At 36.0% G+C, this 23,332-nt stretch overlaps 2 protein-coding genes and 1 long non-coding RNA gene across 4 annotated transcripts in view; 1 reads left to right on the top strand and 2 right to left on the bottom strand.

Moving 5' to 3' along the window:
* Positions 1-7,129, bottom strand: part of DYNC2H1 (dynein cytoplasmic 2 heavy chain 1) — a 274,915-nt gene extending 267,786 nt beyond the window's left edge. The window contains exons 1-4 of the mRNA XM_023535396.1: positions 6,770-7,129; positions 2,612-2,782; positions 2,101-2,236; positions 429-547 (exon numbers count right to left, since the gene is read on the bottom strand). Coding sequence (XP_023391164.1) covers positions 429-547; positions 2,101-2,236; positions 2,612-2,782; positions 6,770-6,964 — 621 coding nt within the window. The 5' untranslated portion in view covers positions 6,965-7,129. The remainder of the gene's footprint in view (positions 1-428; positions 548-2,100; positions 2,237-2,611; positions 2,783-6,769) is intronic.
* Positions 7,130-17,305: 10,176 nt separating this feature from the next.
* Positions 17,306-19,828, bottom strand: LOC111744686. Its single transcript, XR_002782274.1, has 2 exons — positions 19,684-19,828; positions 17,306-17,813 (listed from the first exon to the last, which is right to left on the bottom strand). It is a non-coding gene; the product is annotated as an uncharacterized LOC111744686 (long non-coding RNA).
* A 75-nt stretch (positions 19,829-19,903) lies between these two features.
* Positions 19,904-23,332, top strand: part of DCUN1D5 (defective in cullin neddylation 1 domain containing 5) — a 31,231-nt gene continuing 27,802 nt past the window's right edge. Inside the window, exons 1-2 of one of the 2 annotated variants that reach the window (XM_023535376.1) lie at positions 19,904-20,281; positions 22,330-22,421. In XM_023535376.1, coding sequence (XP_023391144.1) covers positions 20,196-20,281; positions 22,330-22,421 — 178 coding nt within the window. In that variant the 5' untranslated portion in view covers positions 19,904-20,195. The remainder of the gene's footprint in view (positions 20,282-22,329; positions 22,422-23,332) is intronic. The other variant, XM_011368109.2, reaches the window with a different exon arrangement.

The raw sequence follows: 23,332 nt of genomic DNA, 5'->3' as shown, positions 1-23,332 counted from the left end.
TCTCTGTAGAAACATCAAGGAATAATGAATCAAATAAGTATAAAACTAAGACTTTTTGTATTACAGCTCACTTCAAAATGCTTTGAATAAAGTGAACATTCTTTCAAAAGAACATATATTACCTCCACATGGATACATCTCCATTAGTGTACTAAGTTTTTGTTTTTTCTTGTCTACCTGCAGAAAACTAGTTATATTTTGAGAACAATATTTACCAGAGATTAGAATTTAACTTTTTCAAAAGTTTGGATTTCGAAGTTGTACTCATGTTAAATACACACCTTAAGTAAACTCTGCTATATATGAAGGATATATTTTGTTCGCAATCATCAAGTAATGATTTTAAAACAGAGATAAATCTATTAAAAGCAGAATCCTAAAGTATTTTAATCAAAAGCCTAATATATAACTGTGTAAGAATCACATACTCTTGCAATTGTTTCAAATAATTCTTTAAAATAACTGGCTCTTTCTTTACTAATCTGTTTACTTCCACGATGAGCTTGCTCTGTCCAAAACTGGAATTCATCATTTGGTGTAAGAATACCTGAAAAGGTAAAAAGGAAAAACATATATCAATTGAAAATGAAAAGCTAGAAAGTTATCTGTTCGATTACACTGATTTTGCATATTTCATGTATTCTTGAGGATGTATAGAAGAAAAGTTTTACAATTTCTATCAACAGAAAGCTCTTACTGACATTCATTAGAAATAATAAAAGCACTAAATTAATACTTCACAATAAGTTTATTGCTCAGTATGACTGCTATATGCTTTTGTAAACCATTAATACCTATATGGTCAGTTTGCTTCTTACATCTATTAATTTGCTTCTCCAATGTTAGGCTTCTCTAAATCTAATACTAGAACCATTCATGCTATTGGATATTACCCAAATTGAAAATGATTGTGATTTAACCAATAAATGTTTGCAATTAAATTTCAAAATATAAGCAAATTAAAATAGTTTTACTTTTAAATTTGCTTTTAAATTTCCCAATGAACTGGATAATCTTTAGTTGCCTAATCACATTCTGGAAATAAATGCACTATTCTTTCTGGATCCATATAATTTACTAGTCAAGCAAAAAATAAAACTAAATCCAATATTTTAAAATAATAATTTGTGTATGTCATGCATTTCATATTAATTTCTCAAATAAATAATAATTTATCTATAACCACAATAAAATTATAATTAGCTCTGACAAAATACATTTTAAAATAAAAGTCAATGGCATATTATCTTTTCAAAGTGTGCGTTAGGGTTAATCCTCATTATTCATGGATTCTGTATATAGGAATTCACCTACTTGCTAATATTTATTTGTAACCTAAAATCAATACTCTCAGTGCTTTGTGTGGTCATTCACAGACAAGTGCAGAACAGTGAAAACTCTGAGTCGCCCTACACATAAGTTCCCAGATGAAGTTGAATAAAAGCGGCACTGCTTTCTTGTTTCTTATTTCTTAGTAAACAAAAATCCTTTTTGTAGTCTATTTGGTGTCACATTTTTCACATTTTTGTGCTTTTTGTTGGTGACTTTGCTGTTTAAAATGCCCCCAAACATAGTGCTGGCTAGTATTCCTAAGCACAAGCACACTGTGATGTGCCTTATAGAAAAAAAGTTGTGCTTGATAAGTTCCTTTCATGCATAAGTTACAATGCTGTTGGTCATGAGGTCAATGTTTACTAGTCAACAATATATATTATATAAAGTGTCTCTAAACACAAATACACATATGACAAGGTTATGTGTTGAGCACTGAACATGACCAGAGACTCATGGGAACCTAATTCTGTATTACCCCTAGGAGCTAAGGTGCAGTAATTACTAATTCAGTTTTTACGGTGACTTTATAGAACATAACTAATGCAAATAACAATAATCAACTATATTTCCTATTTCCATGAACTGAACATTGTGAAAGATTACATTTTCCTCTTCTCTAAATCCATATAGATCTATTCCTTTAAAAAAAGCTCAAGCTCAGAGAAGATCCCAAAGCATGGAAAGAAATCTGTGAGAGAATATATTAATCTACTAATGTACCAGTAAGACAATAGTTTTGACTTTCTTTAAACTATGGTTATATACCTCGTGTGTCATCTTCCTTAAATTTCAACTTTGATAAATTAGTGTCTGATCTTCGTAGAACTATACCCAATCCAGATTCTAGTTCACTCAAAAGATTCTGAAGTTTGGGATCAAAGTTTCTGCTCCATTCCTGATCCTAAATAAAAACAGACAAGAACAAACATTGATCAAAAGCTTGCCAATCAAATTGGCTTCCTGAAACACTATCAAAGTCCAGATATGCCTATTTCACTCAAAGCTTGACACTATCTACATCTCATAAGAGAGGAAAGAAGTCCTTATAGTAATGTAAGAACTGATGTGGGTTGCATTTTATATCTTTTTCCAATTTCTCTATCTGTCAACAAAGCTTACTATAAATTTTTTCATTAAAAAATATTTCAATTAAAAAGTAAAATATTAACATTAACTGTAAGTAAAGTAATTTTTTATGTTTGCGTTTATGAAAACATTTATCCAAATAACCTAGGTTAAAAAAAGAATGACCATCTAGCTACTTTAATTTACTCACCTTTAACAACATTGGCGCAAATATTTGCCGTACCGCTTGATAAAGGGAATTTATAGGTGATTCTAACATAGATGAAACAAGAATGTTATTATGTAGATTCTGATCAGTAATTACTTCAGGTCGCAGCTTGAAAAACACCAGCACTTTATCTTTTGTGTCAGCAAAATCAATCTAAAGTGATAAACAAATGATTTTTAATGTTATTGTCATAAGTTAATATTTAAAGAAAAGTTCCTAAAATGTATCACTGTAATTTTATCCCTTAAGAAAATAGTTACTTTAAAATAATTATATATTATATTACAACCGAACTTTCTCTGCTCTTTAAGAATACCTAGGTTTTAAAAGTTTTCCCCACTTACAGGCAAAATCTACTTTGATTTATAAACAGAAGGTACTATGTGAATATTGATGACATAACACTGCTAACTACTCCACTCCAACAAGATTCAGATCAAAGCTGTGTGTCCTAGGTACACACTGATTAGCAGTATGCTTCTCCACTCAACTCCAGGATGTTAATCACCCTCTAGCTAAAATTAGCATTTTAAAAGGTGCTTTTTAAGTTGTACATAAAAGTCAACAACCACCCAAATGAACTCAGTTGTCTGTCTCCTAAAATCATCTTTACTTGAACTAAAAATTTTTCCTTAAACTATTTGAATATAACTTTTTTTATTAAATTGTCATATAACTAGATTATTTAAAATTGGAACTGAATGAGCTAAATTGGAATTTACAAAAGGAGCCATGTTTAAAATAGGTCAGTTAATAGTAATTACAGCCTAGGGAATACAGGCAGCAGTAATGTAATGGCTACGTGTAGAGCCAGAGGAAAGAGTAATCAGGGAGATCGTTTCATAAACTATACAAATGTCTAACCAATGTACTGTATACTTGAAACTAATAATAATTTTTTTTAAAAAAATAGTAATTCCTTCATTAGCTGAAAAGTATACTACCTAAAAAAAATTCTGCATTATATACTCATTTTCACAGTTGTTATCATTTCTTCTTCCAGGAAGAGAAGCCTAGGCATTAAAAAGCTTTCAAACAAGTTAGCTGCTGTGTATGAAAAACATCTTAAAGATGAGCGAGCTTTCACGTTACTTTTCTTTTATCCCAATCATTATATTTTTCAGCTGCTAGGAAGGAACTGGCATTTACTGGTGTAGCTGCATTACTGAAACTCTCATTTTCACATATTAGAATTCTATTGCTAGTGTGAACATTTTATTCCAATTACAAGCAAGTGAGATAACAAGCTGCCGATCTGTAAATTCGAAAAAGTCACTACTTAGTAATTAAACAGTACATATCCTTGTACTTCCTCATCACACGTATCTGAAAAAAGAAAATTCAGAAAATACACATTCTATCATCATACTTTGAAGACAGCAACTACAATCACTGGCCAAGGCTCCCTGGAACATCAATCAGGACAATAAGTTTGTCCTAGCCAAAGTCAGAGTTAAAGCAAAGGATCAGTTGGTTACAGCTGCTCATGGTTCCTTGAGAAAAGGAAAATAGAATCAGCCGCTCCTCCCAGTTTCCCTAACATTGGCAACCACTATTTACTAATTGACTATAATTTGATAACTATTCATTCAGGGTGTAACACTGTTTTTTGAGGATGTGAAATACCGCTATTACCTACTGGGATCAACCAGGGATCAACATATTACAAACTGCTGCCTGTTTTTGTGCATCCCACAAGCTAAAAATGTTTTTCACATTTTTTAAAAAATCAAAATAATTCATGACACATAATTATATGAAATTCAGATATCAGTGTCCAAAAATAAAGTTTTATTAGACTGTAGCCATACTCATTAACTTACATATTTTCTATGAATGTTTTCACACTACAATGGCATAGCTGTAATTTTAACAAATATGATCTGCAAAGCCTAAAATATTATCTGGACTATTAGAGAAAGTTTGCCAACCTCTATCCTAAAACATAAACCAGATCACATCTCCCTCTTGCTTAAGATTACCAACTTCCTATTTCAACCTAAATGAGGTACAAGGTCCTAAATGATCAGCCTGTGACAATCCTCCACCCTCCAGTCATTTATTAAACTTCAGCAATCATTTTGGATTTTTTTCCTGGCCCTTGAAACCAAGGAAAGACCCAGATTAGAAACTTGGTACTTACATTTCTTTTGCTTAGAACACTCTTCCCTTAAATCTATATATGCCTACAACTCATCATTCAAATCTCATTTCAAAAGTCACTAATCCAGACAGGTATTCCTTCCTATTGTACAAATACAGTTCCCTATGGCATTCCCACCACTACTTTAACATTATTTTTTATCTTAACGGCACTTATCAACACTCAAAATTATGTCACATTATGTATCTGTGTGCATGTACTTCACCTATCTTTGTCCACTTGGATGTTACTCCTTGAAGACAAACTCTGACATGTTCATGGCTGTATTCCCAGCACCTAGGACGGTGCTAGGCCTATAGTAGGTACTCAATAAATATTTGTTAATTTATTAACATTAAATCATGCTGGCTCTCAGACATCTAAAGTACAACTTAATATATAACAAAACACTTTCAAATATGACTAAAAATCTGTAATGTGGGGTGTGACTAAAAATAAAATACACTGTTGGGCTCTACTAGTAACGGCATTAATTTTAAAAAGTTTTAATTTTCAAAATCCAACCCAAGATACATTTTTCACAAATTCAAACCCCCCCTTATCTTGTTTTCCCAATACACTCTATCTAAACTTTCAGTGGCATTTCCAACAGTGTTCCCTAATTTTATAATTTGTTGAGTATATGTCATTGTAGACCAGTAGTCCCCAACCTTTTTGGCACCAGGGACCAGTGCGCTCTTATGAGAATCTAATGCCTGATGATCTGCGGTGGAGCTGAGGCAGTGATGCTAGGGGAGAGGCTGTAAATACTGCAAATACAGATAAAGTTTCATTTGTTCCACCACCGCTCACCTCCTGCTGTGAGGGCTGGTTCCTAACAAGCCACAATCCATACTAGTAATTGCCCAGGTGGTTGGGGACTCGTGTTGTAGGCCACTGGACTGAGGCTCTGGAAGGCAGAAGCAGGGAGTCCTAATATGAATTATACTTCTTATTAGAGAAGTGAGGTAGTTAACAGTTAGCCTTGTGCCTTACTTTCCTCAGCCATAAAATGGAAGTAAAAATAGTTTCTATCTTATAGTGTTGTGAATATTAAATGAACTAACGCACATAAAGCACTTAGAACAGTGCCTAACAGTGTAAAGAGAAAATAAATGTTTGCTATGATATTCCATCCTTTTTATATTTTCTTAAATCCACCAATGCTTTGCATGTAATGAGTTCAAAATAAAAGTTTTTTGAATAGAGTGGAATTAAATTCAAGTCTAAAGATTCATAGTGAATGGGGTGAATGATTCAATCATCCTACAAAAATGCACTTGCTGTTTCAAAAACTCTGTTAGACATAGAGACATTGGTGGACACCAGAGGAAAAGGTTTAAAAATATGTCTGAGTTACCTTTCATCCATTTAATAAGCTCCTTTAATGTATGAGGCAATTATTTTCTGTGTATTACTCTTCGATATATACATACCAAGGACGTTAGGAAACTTTTAACCTTCACTGCTACCCAGAATATAGCTATTTATGATATATATAAAACAAATGTATGTTTGTTAACTTATCAATGTATATATTTAATTTATTAACATATATTAATGTATATGTAATTTATATACACATCCTGATTGCAAATGCAACCATTTAAGCAATCCTGCCAGTGGAGGCAGCGGTGCAATTAAATAAATCAATGCATTGCATACTGTACATCAAAAAAGAATTTAAACTTTGTATCATTTTGTAAGTTTTTTCGTTTAGTTTGGGGAGGGGTGTTTGTTTTTAGACTTTAGGGAAAAGAAACTAGAAGAAATATAATTGTTCTCTTCGGGTGTGTGAACGGGCAACCTCCTTTGGCCAGGTGGAATGCAAGCTTGGAAAATACACGCTGAAGGAAGAGAACAGCTCAGCTAAGGCGGAGACAGCGTTTGGCCCCAGAAGAGGATCCGACGAAGAAGGCTGTAGAGGGACCCGACATCCCTCTGGCTGAGACTGGGGACGTAAAGGGAGCTCAGGGCAGGGGTGCAGGAAACCATACCGTGTTGGAAAAGGAGATCCCGGCGTCGGATCGCTGCACCCTGAGGAGCATCTGATTCCCGTCATCCAAGAAGTTGTTGATTTCAAGACTGTTATACAGCAACGTCTGGTCCAAGGGTTCCGATACTAGTCCAAAGTAATTCTGGGTGGTACTGAAGATGAAAAGCTTCCGAACGTCCCCGGCTCCGCCCGCCATGATTGTGCAAAGGGGGTGAGAGAAGGGAGGGAAGAAAAGAGGGAAGGAAGAAAGCAGACCGGAGGGAAGTGCTAGGAAGAGCAGAGCTCTTCCAAACCCGAAGCCCGCCCGTCGGCCTGCAGAGCTTCGCGGTTGCCAGGGCAGTCGCTATGGCGACGGAGCACTGCGGCGGTGCAGCCGCGGGCGCGCAGTGGACGTCACCATCTCAGGCACGCGCACGCAGAGCTCTTGGAGAGGATCGACTACTTCGGGGTTCCGTAGCTGCTCGCCGCAACCATCGATTGTAAAGGTTTCAAACGAGTTGGTGTTAGGTAGCAAAACCTGACCTTTGTTCTTTCTACAATTTCTTATAACGCACAGTTGAAAGAGATAATTCTAGTCTTCAAGTGCCGTGATGACCTGAGGACTGAGTTCTAGTTCTCCCTCTCTTCCTGCGCCCGTTAGCAAACCACTTTCAGCGTGAGTTTCCACTTCTGTAAAATGGGGAAATACTATCTAGGTCGTAATGAGAATTTAAGAGATTACTACTTAAAAGTAGATTTTTAAAGAGAATGATTGAAAAAATTAGTTCAATGCAATGCTAATTTATTTTCTCAATCTTCCTCTGCACCTTTCTGTGTTGGTTAATGTCCCACCATTATAAATTAGTTCAATACAATGCTAATTTATTTTCTCAATCTTCCTCTGCACCCTTTCTGTGTTGGTTAATGTCCCACCATTATTTTTGTTATCCTATTATTAATTTCAGAAAACTTTAACCACCAATTTTTCATCAATCATTACCAGAACACAGCCATCTTTGTAAAATAACCAAAACATACAATGATACTTGTTAATTTATGTTATGACAAGCGCAACCAAATACTGAGGAAATACAGAAATGAGATCAGGCTTCCTCATTTTCTTCCCCATGGTGTCACTATAAACTACTAAACTGCTGGTCATTTATCCCAATATTCATCAAAGACTCTGATTTCAATAATTATTTTCTAAAAATGTTTACTACGTGTTGCTATATGCCAAGTAATGATTATGCTCTAGAGACAGTCCTTGCCCTCAGGAATTTTGGTCTGGTTATCCCAGGCCTGAATTGAGCCATCATCCTAGGGAACATAAACATATGGAGATTTTTTTTTTAATATACACTCAATCACAGCTTCCTCCTAAAACTATATTCTTTTAGAATTAGAGTCTTTATTTAATGGGCATCTTAGGGTTTGGGAGTGGGAGCTAAAGAAAGCTGAAATGCTCTAAATTATAAAGGAAAATAATTTCAAATTCTCATGAAATATTCCAAGAGGTGGGAGAGGAATCAGTGATGTGGAATGCTGGCCACTGGATAGGAAAAAAAATTCAAACAGATCCCAAGGTGACTAGATAGTCAAAAAGAATTTTGAAAGCAGAAATAGCTAATATGGATACAGAAATTTTGGTCTGCAATGGACATTATGACCTTTCTCAAAGTCCTTAGGAAAGTCTTCATTACATATGCTTGGTCTAGGTGAGTTGTCTTGGTGGAAATGTGAGCAATGGCTATATTTAGCATCCATGATAATGTGGTGAATTAAAGACAGCTCATCTAGGAACATGAGGTTAGAAAGCAGATGAGATCACAAGAATGTCATCTTTCAAATTTTTTAAAATCTTGAGTGGACTTTGAACTTTCACTAGATAGGAAATTTGAGTGTTTGAATCAAGTTTAACCCATATGTCATGAAACAGAAACTCCAGTTGACATCTAAATCCCATGAAGGCAGGAATTTTGTGTATATTATTCACGCTATATACCCAGAATCAAGCATAGAGCAGAAAACATGACAGATAAGACCCCAGTACTCAATTTAGCTTCAATAAAGATGAATCTCAGAGATAAATAATTTACACAAGGCCACGTAACAAAATCCAGTTCTGAACCTACACTATATGACAGTAGTAGACAGCCAGCTACCAAAATCTATTCTCCCCTTCCATAGCTAATAAGTGGCTACCATCCAGATTTGCCCATTAACATTCTCACCAATGGAATGTGAGCAGAAGTAACGTGTGCCACTTCCAAGGCAAGGTTTTAAAGAAGTGACTGTACCTTCACCGTTTTGCCAGCTGATGTAGGTAACAAAGCTATAAGAGATGGCAGAACCAGAAAGCAGTAGGATCCTGGGCTCCTGAATCACAGTGTAGAGTAAAGCCAGCAACTGTTAAATAAGCAAGAAATCACTTTTATTGTGTTTGAGCCATTTTACGGTATACATGTGTGGGTCTATTTTTTTTTTTTTTTTACGGTAATTTAGACCACTCTACCCAATAAAGTAATGGATATCAGCAGTAGGGTGCTATTTTTAAAAAATTATGTGGAGCATTAATTTAGCAGTTGGCTAGCAGGTGGTACGAAAATGGGTAATGTGAGCTGGAGGAAAAAGGACAAAACCTTTCTGAGCCCAAGTTTTCTAAATATGTCTATGTTGGCATTTCTCAAACCTTTGGTGTTGGGACTTCTTTATACTTTAAAAATTATTGAAGACAAAAAAATTTGTTTCTGTGTGTTATTTCTATAAATATGTACTGTAATAGACTTTAAAACTGAGACTTTAAAAAATTATTTTATTTAAAAATAAGCCCATGATTTAACATATTTTTATTAAAAAATAATAATTCACACAAAATAAATTTTTTACATTATTTTACATTATTGAAAATCTCTTTAATTTTGCCTTGGTAGGACACAGCTAGAACCTCTATCTGCATTTTATCTCTTGCAGTTCACTATTTTGGTTGAAGTATATAGAGAAAATCTGGCTTCACAGAAATGTAGTTAAAAATGGAAAAGAATTTCAATAGCCTAGACTTTTCATATAATTGTGAATATTCTTCTTTGTTACTAAACTAGAATTGCACAAGTGGAAGTTTCTTCAAAGTAGTTTCATAACTCTCAAATTTCGTATCTTGTGGAAATCCAAAGTCTGCTCAAGATTTCTTGCCATTTGGAATCTGATGTTTCATACTCAGCTGCATTAAAATTCAATGGTTATCTTGTACTCTGAATGGATCTTCTACCAATGAATATTTCATAACATCATGCATTGGTCATTTGGAAAATATTGGTTCACTGAGCCATGCAAAGGTTCCAAATGTTGATATACTTCATTATACAATATCAAAAAATCACAATCAGTAATATACCACTGGTCTCATAAGAAGTTTTTGTATATGGAGAGGTTTCAAGCTAACAATGAAGAATTTGAAGTTTTCCAAAATTCTAATTTTGCATGAAAAATTAGAAAATAAATTTTGCATTAAAGCTTGCATTTTATAATTGACAACAAATACCATCATTTTTTTTTCCTTGAGATGATAGACTTTTCTGAGAAAAATATCTTTCAAATACTCAAGTCTTAATAATCATAGTTTGTCTGTCACGCTTTCAAGTAAAAATGGTGTTCCAGGAAAAAGCTGCTAATGTAGCAACTCAAATCGCACAGGTTCTTTTCTTTAGGCCAACCATTGTACTTTAGTATGGAGCAGAAGTGCTTTATGCATATTTCATTTCATCATTCAGAATACTAAAATGACTTATACTGAAGGTTTGAGAGTTGATAAAACTAATATTTACTCCTTCATCAAGGACTTTCTAAAGTGAAACTGGAATCTTTTCCTGGGAGTGGATGGAGTGAAGAATGGATGAATACTAGGACAGTTTGGGGCCTCAGCCTTTTTTGCCAAGCTACCAGCAGTTTTAGACACTGTATAAGGCAATGTATAAAATATTGCCTTACTTATTAAATACACTCTTTATACTCTTATTCAATTTAAAGAAAAAAATCATAGAAATTATTATAATATCACTTTTCATATTAAAGCAATAATCATCTAGTTACTATTCTTGTACAGTGCTGAGAGTGGTACATGAAAGAATGTTATTTCAGAACCTATTCTTCAAACTTACAAAAGCTGAAACTTACCTTACGGCATGGTACTTATAGATTTCAATCACTAGTATAATGAAATATACACTCAAATATGACATTTAGTGTTCAACTTGTAGGGGAGGAAGTAATTTTACTCTACCCTTCTATGTTTCCAACTGGTTTCATAATTAAATCATCATGAGACAAATTAACAAGAAAAATAACCAAATTTAATTACATATGCATGTATGGGAACCCCACATACGTAAGAGTGTCAGAGGCCCCATGTACATGAGAGGTTCAAAGACAGAAAGTTAAAATGATGTACGTATAATGGCATTCTTTGCTAAGGATGAGGCAAGATGCCTTAGGGCTTCAGAAGGGAAGAAAATCATTCTTAGGATGATAAGAAGAGCAAATGTTCAGTAATTAGATGTTTGTTCTACCCTATAGATAGGTCATAAAAAGTTATTTCTGGTAATAACTCATTATGGGCAAGGCTTCCGATTTAGATTCTTCTAGTAGTTAAGAGAGAGGCAGAAGTTTCTCCTGAGCCTACAGGGTCTTGATTGCTTTCAGCTCAAAATAATCCACATGCCAAGGTACCACTTCTTAGGGAGGCCTGTTCTGAACCCCTTCAAATGCAAATATTTAAATATATTTACTTCCATATAATTTATGTGTCCCAATAGAATAAAAGCAATTCTATTTGTTCTGACTCTTCCTAAGTTGGTGAATAGTGATAATCATTTCTTTTAGGTCTAATACGAATCCAATTCTTCCTGCAGTCAATTCTACCTGTAAGTGAGCATGTAAATGCAACTGTATCTTGTGCACTGAAAATACAGGGGGAAAGAGGAAAGAGCTATGTAAGCAAGAGAGTTAGAGTTAGTTTATAGCGTATAGCTGAAAATAATTCAACTGCACTTCTGCCCACCTCCGTCCCCCAACTAATCCTGAGCATGGTTGGGGAGGTAGAGGAATAGGCCAGAAATGTGATAATGTGTGGATGATTTTCCACAATCTCCACAACGAAGAGAATCAGAAACAGACACTAGAGGAGAACAAATTCAAAGTGTGAAGCTCCTTGCAAGTAATACTTTTGTTTCATTATGAGAAAAAACAGACACTATGATTAAATAATTTAAAGATTTTTAATCAGATGTTAAATACTATTTAAATGGTGCTTCATTATGTATTAAAAATTAAATACCAAAGTTAATTTTTAACGTATTATATTTATGGCCAAGTATTACAGGAAATATGGCAGAGACTGTACTCTAAACCTGTTCTCTTAAAGTATAATTTTGTGATATTTTATATTTCTTGGTAAAATTGTTTCTACTCCTTGAGCTTTGGTTTAGAATTATCTAATATGACTTAACTTGAATAACCAATTTTTTTTTTAAATTGACAATGTATCTTATTGGTATGGAAGGAAAAAGAATCATATGACAAAGCACTTACTGGCTCTTAAAATGTCTTTACATCAGTTCCATTCACATTTTATTGGCCAAGCAAGTCATATGGTCACATCTAACTGCAAGTGGGCAAGTAAGTGCAACTGTACCTGTGCACAAAAGGAAAGAGAACTGTAGAATATTTGAAAATGGTCCTAATGATGACCATACCTTCTAACATCTTTCAAATTAAGAAAAAAAAAATTCTGCTTGGACTAAGCAAAATAAACTATGCTCTTTTTCCTCTGCCATAGTAACCAATAATGCTCTAGATAGTGGCTGCTTTAATGACAAAGAACAGAGTCCCCGACTGATCCTTGACCAACATTTAATGTGGGCAAGTAAAGAAATTTTGTCTCACTGGACTCATGGTCTACCTTCTACTTCTCAGAGGACAGTTTTAGTAAGTATTTTATTGAGGCACATTAGGGCTCTCTACCTAACCAGGCTACTAATGTTTCATTGCTGCTGCTGCCTAATTATTCTATGCAACATTTTTGTTTCTTTATAGCAGCACCCTCCTTTCAAGAATCAATGTCTGTATTCATGTGATAGTCATTACTGTCATTTACAAAAAATGTCTGGATTTCCCCTTTCTTGGCACATATTAGGGTTGTACTTCTTTGCTCTTTTTAAAGATAGGCATGACCATTTGACTTATGATCTTTGAAATGTAAGTAGAAGTGATACATCACATATGCACAGAAATCTTAAGTCAATGTCTGATAACCGTGGGTCTTTCCACTGCTGATGATTATAGAAGCATAATTCTAGATGAAGTTTTATCAGCCTAGTTCCCCGACTAGGTATGAATGTCGTCTTTTTGATGGCATATCATAAAGAAGAAATAATTTTGGGTTATGATACTGAGATTTTGGTGGCATTTGTTATTATAACATAGCCTAGTCCTGACAGATGGTTAAGGTATGGCAAATGTTAAAATAAAACTCCAAAATTTCAATGGCTTTACATAATAGAATTTTATTTTTCCTTCATTTGACAGTTCAGTGTAATACTTGGCAGGCAGTCTCCCAGGTGATGATTTGAATCTGGTTGATTGACAGGTAGGGAGTGAGGCTTTTACACAGGCGCTTTTCATGGAAATTCCTGATTGCAAGAGAAGGCGAGATGTGTGATTTTATTGTGCCTCTAAAATAAGAATGACTTGTACAACACATAGCACTCTCTGACAGAAATACGGAGCTCCACTAAATGAACCTGTAGATCAGTGGTCCCCAACTTTTTGGCACCAGGGACCAGTGCTCCTGAGAATCAAATACTGATGATGTGAAGTGGAGCTGAGGCAGTGATGCTAGCGCTGGGGAGTGGCTGCAAATACAGATGAAGCTTTGCTTGCTTGCCAGCCACTTACCTCCTACTGTGCAGCCCAGATTCCTAACAGGCCACGGACTGCTGAGATCTGTGGCTAGGGGGTTGGGGACTACTGCTGGTCACTCAGGCCTGGACTTGTTTTTAGGGTATGTGCAGGGCTGGCTTCATGAGCATGCAATCTGGGCAGGTGAACAAGGCCTTATGCTTAGAAAGGCCCTGTACTAGGTTTAATTGTCTTTCACAGAGCACTAAATAATTTTTGAGCAACGGACTCTGTGTTTTCATTTTGCTCTGGGCTCCACAAATGATATAGCTGGTCCTAGGCACAGGTTATACCAGAGGATATGCAAATGAAAGCTTTAGCTGCATGTACAGTGTGAAATAGTTCAATGAAAGTTGTCTGAGAATTCTCTGGTTGTTGAGCCCATGGAGAGAAAATATCTTGAAAATATTGTGTGCTTTTCTTTTCTGCACATTCTTGCTCATGACCTTTATAAGTCAGTGTCATTTTCACTGCCTCAAAAAGAATTATGGCTGTAAAATCAGAAATGCAAAATGGTTTAGTTTTTTTTTTTTACTTTAAAAATATGCTTTGAATCTGGTATTTTAAAAAAATGCAATTGAAAGTCAAAACTTTTGATTCTCATGACCCATACTTTAGAGACAAGAAGGCTCTTGCAAATTAAAAGTATAAGCCCTGAAAGAAGCCGAGCATAGTTTATGCCGTAACAATTAAAGGTCATCTTGGCTAACAGAGGGGTTCAAGAGTTGGAAAGAGCTCAAACTTGGCAGAGATTTCCGCACAGAACACATGGAGAGGAGCAGAGTCAGCATCAAGAAACACCAACATTGTCAATGCCAGTGACCAGAGCAGTGTGGGTGTCAAATAAACAAGACTATTAGCAGATCATTTACTGCCTTTCTAGAAATCATTACCCCTGCTGCAGTCATGTGAACTAATCTGCTTTGTGCTGAATAGTGAGGGACTTCAGTAACTGCCCACATCACCAATGAATTTTCCAAAGACATAATGTCTAATCATGGCCTAAGAATTTGCTGAGTCCCATTCACACTGCCCCATGTAGACAATCCTATAGTCAATGGCCGAGACCTTGGTTAAGATCCTTGAAAATAAAGATGGTCATTGCCATTCAAAAAGGTGATAGTGATATGGAAGGGAAAGTCCCATTAACCAGAATTTGGGTGGAGTGGAAAACAGGGCAACTCACCTCTTTTACATGTCTCCTTCTTTGAAATCTTTCCTTTGATTTTGTGTACTACCTTAAATAAATCTCCCCTCTAGATTAGAACTTAATTTCTCTTGGTTGTACCCCCAAGGATTCCAGCTACTTCATAATTCCATATCACTTAGCAGTTTTGATAACACATTCACATTTATTTTTTCAACAATACAATGCTGTCATGTCTAGGTAAGGCATGTGTTATTATACAAATGGTAAAACTGAGTCACAACATAATTAAATGTTTATCCAAGATTGCAAAATTTAAAAAGGCAAATCCATCAGTCTAATGGTGGTTCTCACTTTCAGAAACCATTTCCACTATGTCATCTTTCCAACATTAAGTTTGAGAAGTGTGACAAAAACACCACCCGTCCTAAGAATATAAAAATGATTATAAAAACATACCTAAACACAAGCTGCCTGCACTCACGTTTGGTTTTCTCTACTACTCACCCAAAAAGTTCTTCTCTGCAGCAAGTGATCCAAACAATGGCCTTTCTATCAGTAGTAATTTGAGTTTGTTAACTACTTTTCTTCGTCTAGGGTACATATTCACATACTGGATGTCAAATCAGGTGTCCCTCCTGAGCACTAATTCTTCATCTTCCTGGTTTGATTTCAAGTTGAAAGTGCTGTTTTTGACCACTTGGTATACAAGACAATGCTTTCTACCTATGATGGCACATTCCCAATTTTATAAATTCTTACCTTTCCAAAGGCACCCAACCAAGCTGGCTCTCTTGAGTTGTAACTTTTTTTTCCTGCACTCTACTATTTTTTAATTTTTATTTCTGTTCACTTTGACTTTTTAAAAATAAACTTTATTTTTATTTTAGAAGTTTTAAGATTTACAGAAAAGTTGCAACGATAGTACAGAAAGTTCCCATAATAGTTCACCCTATTATTAACACCTTACATTACTATGATAGATTTCCCACAATTAATGAACTAATATTGACGATGATGTTTAATTAGACTCCATTACTTGATAGGAAGTTGCGAGGTTCTAGAAAAACATGTAGGTTGAGAGATATCATGTGACATTTTTGGAAAATGCAATCTGTCAGCATGAGGTACAAGCAGAAAGCAATCTGAAAACAACTCTGTGAACTCATTCTTCCCTGGATCTTGAATGAGATTTCATTTCAATCCCATATTGTTGTGAACTGTATTTACCTTTACTTAGTTCCCCTCTCTGCAAGATTATACATTCCTGTCCTGAACTCAGGTATATGACTTAAACAGAAGTAATATGTGTCACTTCAAGGCAGAACTTTTAACAGCCAGCATGGGGTTCACTATGTTTTCCTTTCCCCTTGTCATGACAACAGTGTTACAGAGAGTGGCTACTCCCTAAATCTGGGTCCCAGAGTGAATTATAGCCACAGTCAGGGCTACAATTGATGTGCTCCGGCACACTGCTTTAGGATATAAGGGGTACATGGCATGTGTTACATAGTTCTGCACTGTTGGCCTTCTCTAAAACACTAGGAGTTTGTGGGCTTTACTGGTGCTCCAAAACAAAGTCTCATTTTAACATCCCATTTCTACTGTTCTCTTAGTCTTCTTTCTCAGGGTTTATGTGTAGGGCACTATTTGTTTTGAAAATCAATATTAATATATGGAGAATATTTGTATAGATTCAATACCCCAATAACATGTGGCATCCCATAAATCACTTCATTTCTGCATTGCTTGTTTTTCTGGCAAGTGGAAATGCACTATTTTAAAGAGGTGTCAAGAAAATATGAAATACATATAGAATATATATAAATTAACACATTTTAGGGCACCATTTTTGGTTCCTTTGATACAGACACAACTATTTTAAAAGATTTTTCTCATAGCATCATCTATAACCCCCAAAGTTAAGGGATGCATGTATCACCCACATCAAATAGATGACAGAACTATGGCTCAGTCTTATTTGGCATAAGTATATGTCCAGGAAACGTTATAAATGGATATTAGATTTTTCTACATCCTTCTCTGTAACAGTAGGATAAGATGAAGGATAAAGAAAGTTATATGTCTTACCTAAAGTCATTGACTCTCTTCCTTGGATCTTAAACCAGAACACCTAAGTTTCTGCTTAAAGTAAATGCTTCATCCCTACCTTCCCTTATTACTTTCATTAAAAAATTCTCCTTATATGACGAAGAACCACAGTAGTCTGTCATAGTTTGTTTTTCCATTATAAATGCCTTCTTGATGGAAAAATAATGTACTATCGATGTGTGGGTAAGCAGCAGATAAGATTAAAACCACATAACTAGGCATTTCTATACTGTTCACAGGCAATGATGATATCAATATGCCTCTCCTGTGAAAGTAATTAGGATAATGGGATGCTCCATTTTGAGAATGGAATGATCAGAGAAGGCAATGAAGAAAATGATCTACATGACCCTGGAAATCACCATCTCTTTATTAACAAGCAGATTATAAATCACCATGTTGTATATCTGAAACTAATATGCCAACTATAATTGTAAAATAATTAAAAAAACAAACATAATTGTTCTATTGCTTGAATAAGAAATAGTGTAAACTATTAAACTATTAAAGAATAAACTATTCTTTGTTCATAAAGTACTCTTAAATACAAATAGACTGCATCATATTATTTCCCCCTCCAGACTGTAAACTTCATGAATGCAAGAGTCACACCTGCCTTTTATATTCCTAAACCCAGGACAGTTCCTGGTTTAAGTGATTATTAAATACTGTTTGAATGATAGACTTAATGAATATCATACACAGACCCAGCCTTTTATCTTTTATCAGAGAATTCTATAGGTACAAGTAGGCTCCTATCCAGTCACCGCATTCAGCAGAATCTCCACAATCTCCAGGTATGGTGGAGTCTTCTTCCTTAGGTCTAGAAAATGGTTCTCTATGGTCCAGTGGCCTATGAACAAAGACACAATTATCTGCTTTCCACTATTGTACAATAAACAACAAGGGAAAAAGGCCACAATAACCACAATAAATATTCCCAGAAAATAATAGAAGATGCATAATAGTCATTAAACCATAGCAATGCTGGTATCCTGCTATGCAGGTATCGTGAACGTTCCTTACATCTTGATTCAGCCTTGAACATCGTCCTCTGCGGTCTCTGTCTTCATCATTTAGATTTTTATACCACTTTCCTTCCTCTATTCGAGAAAAGGGATGTTTAGCTTTTGTAGTTCACTTCTTGAAGGAAAAAGCTTGGTTATTTCTAATAGCATCTTTTCATATTTTGGTGTTTTTATCTTACATCAAATTTACAGAGGAATAATATTCATACAATAAAGGGCATACATTTTTATTATTTATATTAGTTTCAGGTATATGGTATTTTTTAATTATTGAGGGCATACATTTTTAATTGTACAGCTCAATGAGCTTTGACAAGGATATACACCACCACCTCAATCAAGATACGGAATGTCTATTATCTAAAAAGTGCCCTTGTGCCTCTTTACAGTCTTCTCCCTCCATTTCCACCCCATCCTAGTACCCAAGCATCACTAATATGCGACCCTATACATAAATTTTGCTTGTTCTAGAACTTCATCAAATATTCAGCTAGTGTTAAAATGTCCAATTGTCCCATAAATGTCATAATATTGCTTTGTATTGTTCGACTTGATTCAAATAAGAATCACATATGGAAAATAATTGATATAGCCTTTAAAATTTCCTTCTAATAATTTGCTGCAAAACCTGGGCCATTTTTTCCTGTAGATTTTCTTACAGTCAAGATCTTGCTGAGTGCATTGAGTGTTAACATGTTCCTCTATCCTCTTACCTACAGATGGTATTTTTTTAGAGGCTTTATCTTATTCACATTTTATGTTTTGGCCTCATGCATTTATAAGTGGGTTGAAGGATTCCAGCATTCAAGCACAACATTCTTTTGGTCATAACAGAGAACTGCATAAGCAAAATAGTGAGATTTAATGGCTCATGTAACTGAAATCTCCAGGGCACATCATGAATTCTGAGCTCATATCATAAAATCATGTCTTGGTTTTTCTTTCTGCTTGATTCTGGTCTCTTCTGAGTTTTGAATTCCTTCTCTACATCCTCTCAGGTTCAAGTCCATAGGAAATAAAGTTGCTTCCCTGATAGTTCAATTTCATGTCATTGGCACTGACTGGCCTGGCTTTTAATCGTATATCCATTCTGAACCAATTAATGGCACTAAGGAAATATGATATTCTTAATTAGCCAGATGAGGGTGCCAAGGTGAAAGTCGTCCCATCAGAACCACATCGACTGTTACTGAATTTAAAGATACTTTTCGTCCTCTACCATCACTCTTTGGTTTACAGATGTTGAATTTATTTTCCACATATACTGACTAACGCGACCTTCTACTACACAATCCTTACGTGCAACAACCTTTATTCATAAACAATATTTTCACTGATGTGGAGTGATTATAAGTGTTTTGGGTAATAAGGTCTGGGGGAAAGGCCCCTTAGAAATGTTCCCCAAATTCCTCTATACGAAGTCAGCAATCACCTACTGTCGCTTTTCTGAGAGGTAAGCTCTGTGAAAGAGATGGTAAAACTAACTTTTAATAAGAGAAAAAGTGATAAGTAGAGGTCAGGGAGGACAGAGACAGGGTGGGAGAGTGGGCCCATAAAGAAAACAAGAATTTAAGAGGTGGGTAACAACATGAGGTTACCGAACGGAAGAACTCTTGGTTTACTATATGTGATTATTTCTAAGGCCAACTGCAGAGTATTAGGGGTTTTATAAAACATATCTTGGAGGTTACGTACCAGAATTAAGGAGGGGTTGAAGTTTCCCGAGAAAGGTTGAGACACCCTGGCAACCATCAAAACCTGATTTCTCCACTCGCGTAACTACACTGCTTCGCTCAGCCAGGGAGACCGCTAGCCAGTCGCAACTAGACCCACACCCCTCCCGGAGACCGGCTCTGCGTTTGCGTCACTTCCGGCCCTTGGCGATTCGCATCCGGGTCAGACTGAGCCTCTTGCAATTGGAGTCTGTGACTGGTGGAGGTGCTGAGCTGTCCGCGTTCTCTCTTCCCGGTGTGACCAAGCTGCAGTGTCCACCGGCGAGGAGTGACCCCCTGTCCCGAGCAGAGGAAGACGAGGAGGAGACCTGAGAGCGGCCGGTGGCCAGGCTGGGCCGCTCTGGTGCGGGCTGGCGACTCTGCTCCTACGCTTGCTGCTGTTTCTGGGAACCGGGTGCCAGCACTGAGGAATCTTCAGTGGACAACGACCCCCTTCCCCGGCTTCCCTGCCCGCCCTACCGGGGAGGGCGGAAGATGCCGGTGAAGAAGAAGAGAAAATCCTCTGGGGTGGCAGCGGCAGTAGCGGAAGACGGAGGCCTCAAAAAGTGTAAAATCTCCAGGTACCACCTTCCCCCACCCTTCAGTCCTTCCTCCCTTGCTGAATGGCAAGAGAAGGAAGCGGGCTCGGTCTCCGAGGCTCGGGCTGGGGATAGATAACCGCTGCCTCCCACCGCCACCTCTGATAAACCTAAAGTGGTAGGCGCAGAACACCGCGAGTCTCTGCGACTGCACCGCGTGTTCGTTGCGTGTGCTCTGGCGCATGTGGAGGTACTAGAAGAGTCTTCGTGCCCTGAAGGGTGGGGAAACAAGAATGCGTACGTAAGTTGCGCTCTTTCCCCTACCCCCAACTCCTTTAACCCCTCCCCCTCTTCTTTCCAAATCTAGAACTGAGTACAGATTCGCGGAAGGGTCACTTCTAGAATTTCTTTGCAGAGTGTTAAGGAAGAAGCAGAGCCTGAGAAATCTTGACCTGGCAGCTGCCAGGGGAACGATGGAAAGGAAAGCTCCCCGTGCTGTAATTGGCCTCCTTTAGTATTTGGAGTGGTCTAACTTGGAGAATTCCAGCAGGAGGCCTTTTAAATCGCAGGAGCCTTATTTCGTGGACGTATAGTGCCTCCACCATTGCCAAGTCCCTATGTGTCGAGGTGGAAAGGCCTTGCAGGCATTTTGTTTTCTAGCATTCATGCTGCTGTTAGCTCTTAATATAAATATTAATAATTTGAAACCTATTGTCCTCTGTATCCTCTTGGAGAAAAAGAAAACAAAGCCGAGCTGTAGTTTTAGAGCTTTGATTCCATTGTAGCATGTCCCAGCGATATTCTATGCTACAAAAAATTACTGCAATGTAGTTCTGCAATGTGGGGTGTGTAAAATCTCCTTATTGGGTATCAGTGGTTGGCACGTGGTATGACAACTTTAGATGCTACCATTAAAGAAGACTGTAGCCAGCATTATAAATGGGAGATAATGCTAGAACTCTCTTTAAAGAGAGATCAACTTAAAACCTGAGGTAGGTGACTTAGTCTGCATCTTCCTTTTTGTTATTGGTTTAATTTTTCCCCTTCATTACACTATTTGTGAAAAAAGAGCCTAAGTATATTTCTTGGCCTATTACTGTGAAAGGTGATGCTGTTTACTTACATCTCTTGGTAATTCACACTGGAATTTAACATGGTTACTCCACTAGCTCAAATTTTTATGAAACATACAGGTTAGTTTTTTATAACTCTAACTTGTAGCCACTTTAAGTGTATAATGTATCAAAATTATTTAAGTTAAGCCCATTAAAACAGCTGAGCAGTAATTGGAACTCAGATGATACTTAGCTCTATCAACTTAAACTTTTAAATATAGCACCCTTATTTTACACTATTCAGTTGTAGAAGTTACAGCATTTCCATGCTACTGTAGTAGTGTACCTGTTTGAGCTCCTTTAGAAAAGATTCTCTGAAGTTCATTAAATTGTAAAGGCTATTTATGAACTTCTCAACTTTACACAATTTTATGAAAAAGATAGACTTGGATTAAATATCTTTGGACCAATTATTTATACTATTATCTTTTAGGGTTTTTTGTTGTTCGTTAATCTGCAGAATTTAGGACCCTTATGTTCTAAATCATCTTTTATTTTTTAAATAAATTTGGTAGATGATAACTCCTAATATATAATTTTATTTTGAAATATTGATAAGTACCAAAATATACTTTGTAAGATTTTGTTTTCAAATGTATGCCTATATACACAGACATAATTTTCATGCAATTGAGAAGAATCACTATAAAGGTTTGTACTTTCCCAGCTACTAGTCCTGCATTGAGACCATTGGGTTGAACTTCTGTGTGGTCTTTTGAAATCTGAGGAAATAATTTTAGTTAATATATTTGGAATTTGATAGTGAGCAATGTAGCATTCGGGTTTTGTTAGCCAGCAATGTTAATGTATAGACTATTAGATCAAATTGCAAATACTTAACTCCCAATTTTTTTTTCTATAATGGCAGCTATAAAAAAAATAGTTTTAGTTTGGATTGGAGTACTTCCTATTGAACTTAGCTTTTCATTAAAAGTTAAGATGATTAAATTCTTAGGCATTTGTGTGTTTTCTAAGCTATTGCAGATCCCAGCCCTCTGCTAGACTAATAAGTGGAGAGGAACATTTTTCAAGCAAGAAGTGCCTGGCTTGGTTTTATGAGTATGCAGGTAATGAAATTAATATATCAGTCACATGCTTTAAAACATTTTTTACTTTCTTTTTGTTTTGGTTCATTCATTTATCAAATTATTTCATGGCTGCTGTGTGCTAGTGCTGTGGGCTGGGATCAGGGTCAAGACTGGGGATTCTGGGTAGGCTAAGAATTTGGTACTGTTTCAAGCTGTCTTTAAATATGTAATACTCAGCCATAAGAAGAGATGAAATACTGCCACTTGCGACAACATGGATGGACCTCGAGATAATCATGCTAAAGCAACATAAGCCAGACAGAAAAAGTTGAAAACCACATGATATCACTTACATGTAGGATATAAACCTAAAAGCAACAGATGAACAGGACAAACAAACATGGACTATAGACTAGAGGTTACCAGAGGGTAGAGGGAGTGGGGAGGTAAGTGGGGTTAAAGGGGTCAAATGTGTGATGATATAAAGAAATCTAACTATGGGAGGTGAGCACACAGTGCAAATATATACAGGCCTTACTGTTAAAAAGTACAACTGAAACTTACTGGATTTCATTAACCAATGTCACCATAAAAAATAATTACAAAAATATATATATATAATTCAGTTTATATTTAGTTGGAAGGGTGAACGTCATTTACTATTAATACAGTTTGTAAACAGATTCACTTACTGGTTTACGTCCATTGGCTAAAGTAGAGTTGACAGTCTGGAAAACAAAGTATATGATAAAGCATTTTGTATTATATATAGTTCTTATTTTTCTTTTCAATATTTTTTTTTTGAAATTTTTCTGAACCAGTAACTGACATTTTCTGAAACTTTTGGGAGACGTAGTGAAAAATTTTAAACTCAGATATATAATTGCACAACACATTTAACCTTTAATAATTGCTATTTAGTCATTAACTTCTATGAGAGACAATAATAA

The sequence above is a fragment of the Pteropus vampyrus genome, unplaced genomic scaffold (assembly GCF_000151845.1).
Source record: "Pteropus vampyrus isolate Shadow unplaced genomic scaffold, Pvam_2.0 Scaffold139, whole genome shotgun sequence".
Lineage (NCBI taxonomy): Eukaryota > Metazoa > Chordata > Mammalia > Chiroptera > Pteropodidae > Pteropus > Pteropus vampyrus.
This window is presented reverse-complemented; position numbering and strand designations above follow the sequence as displayed.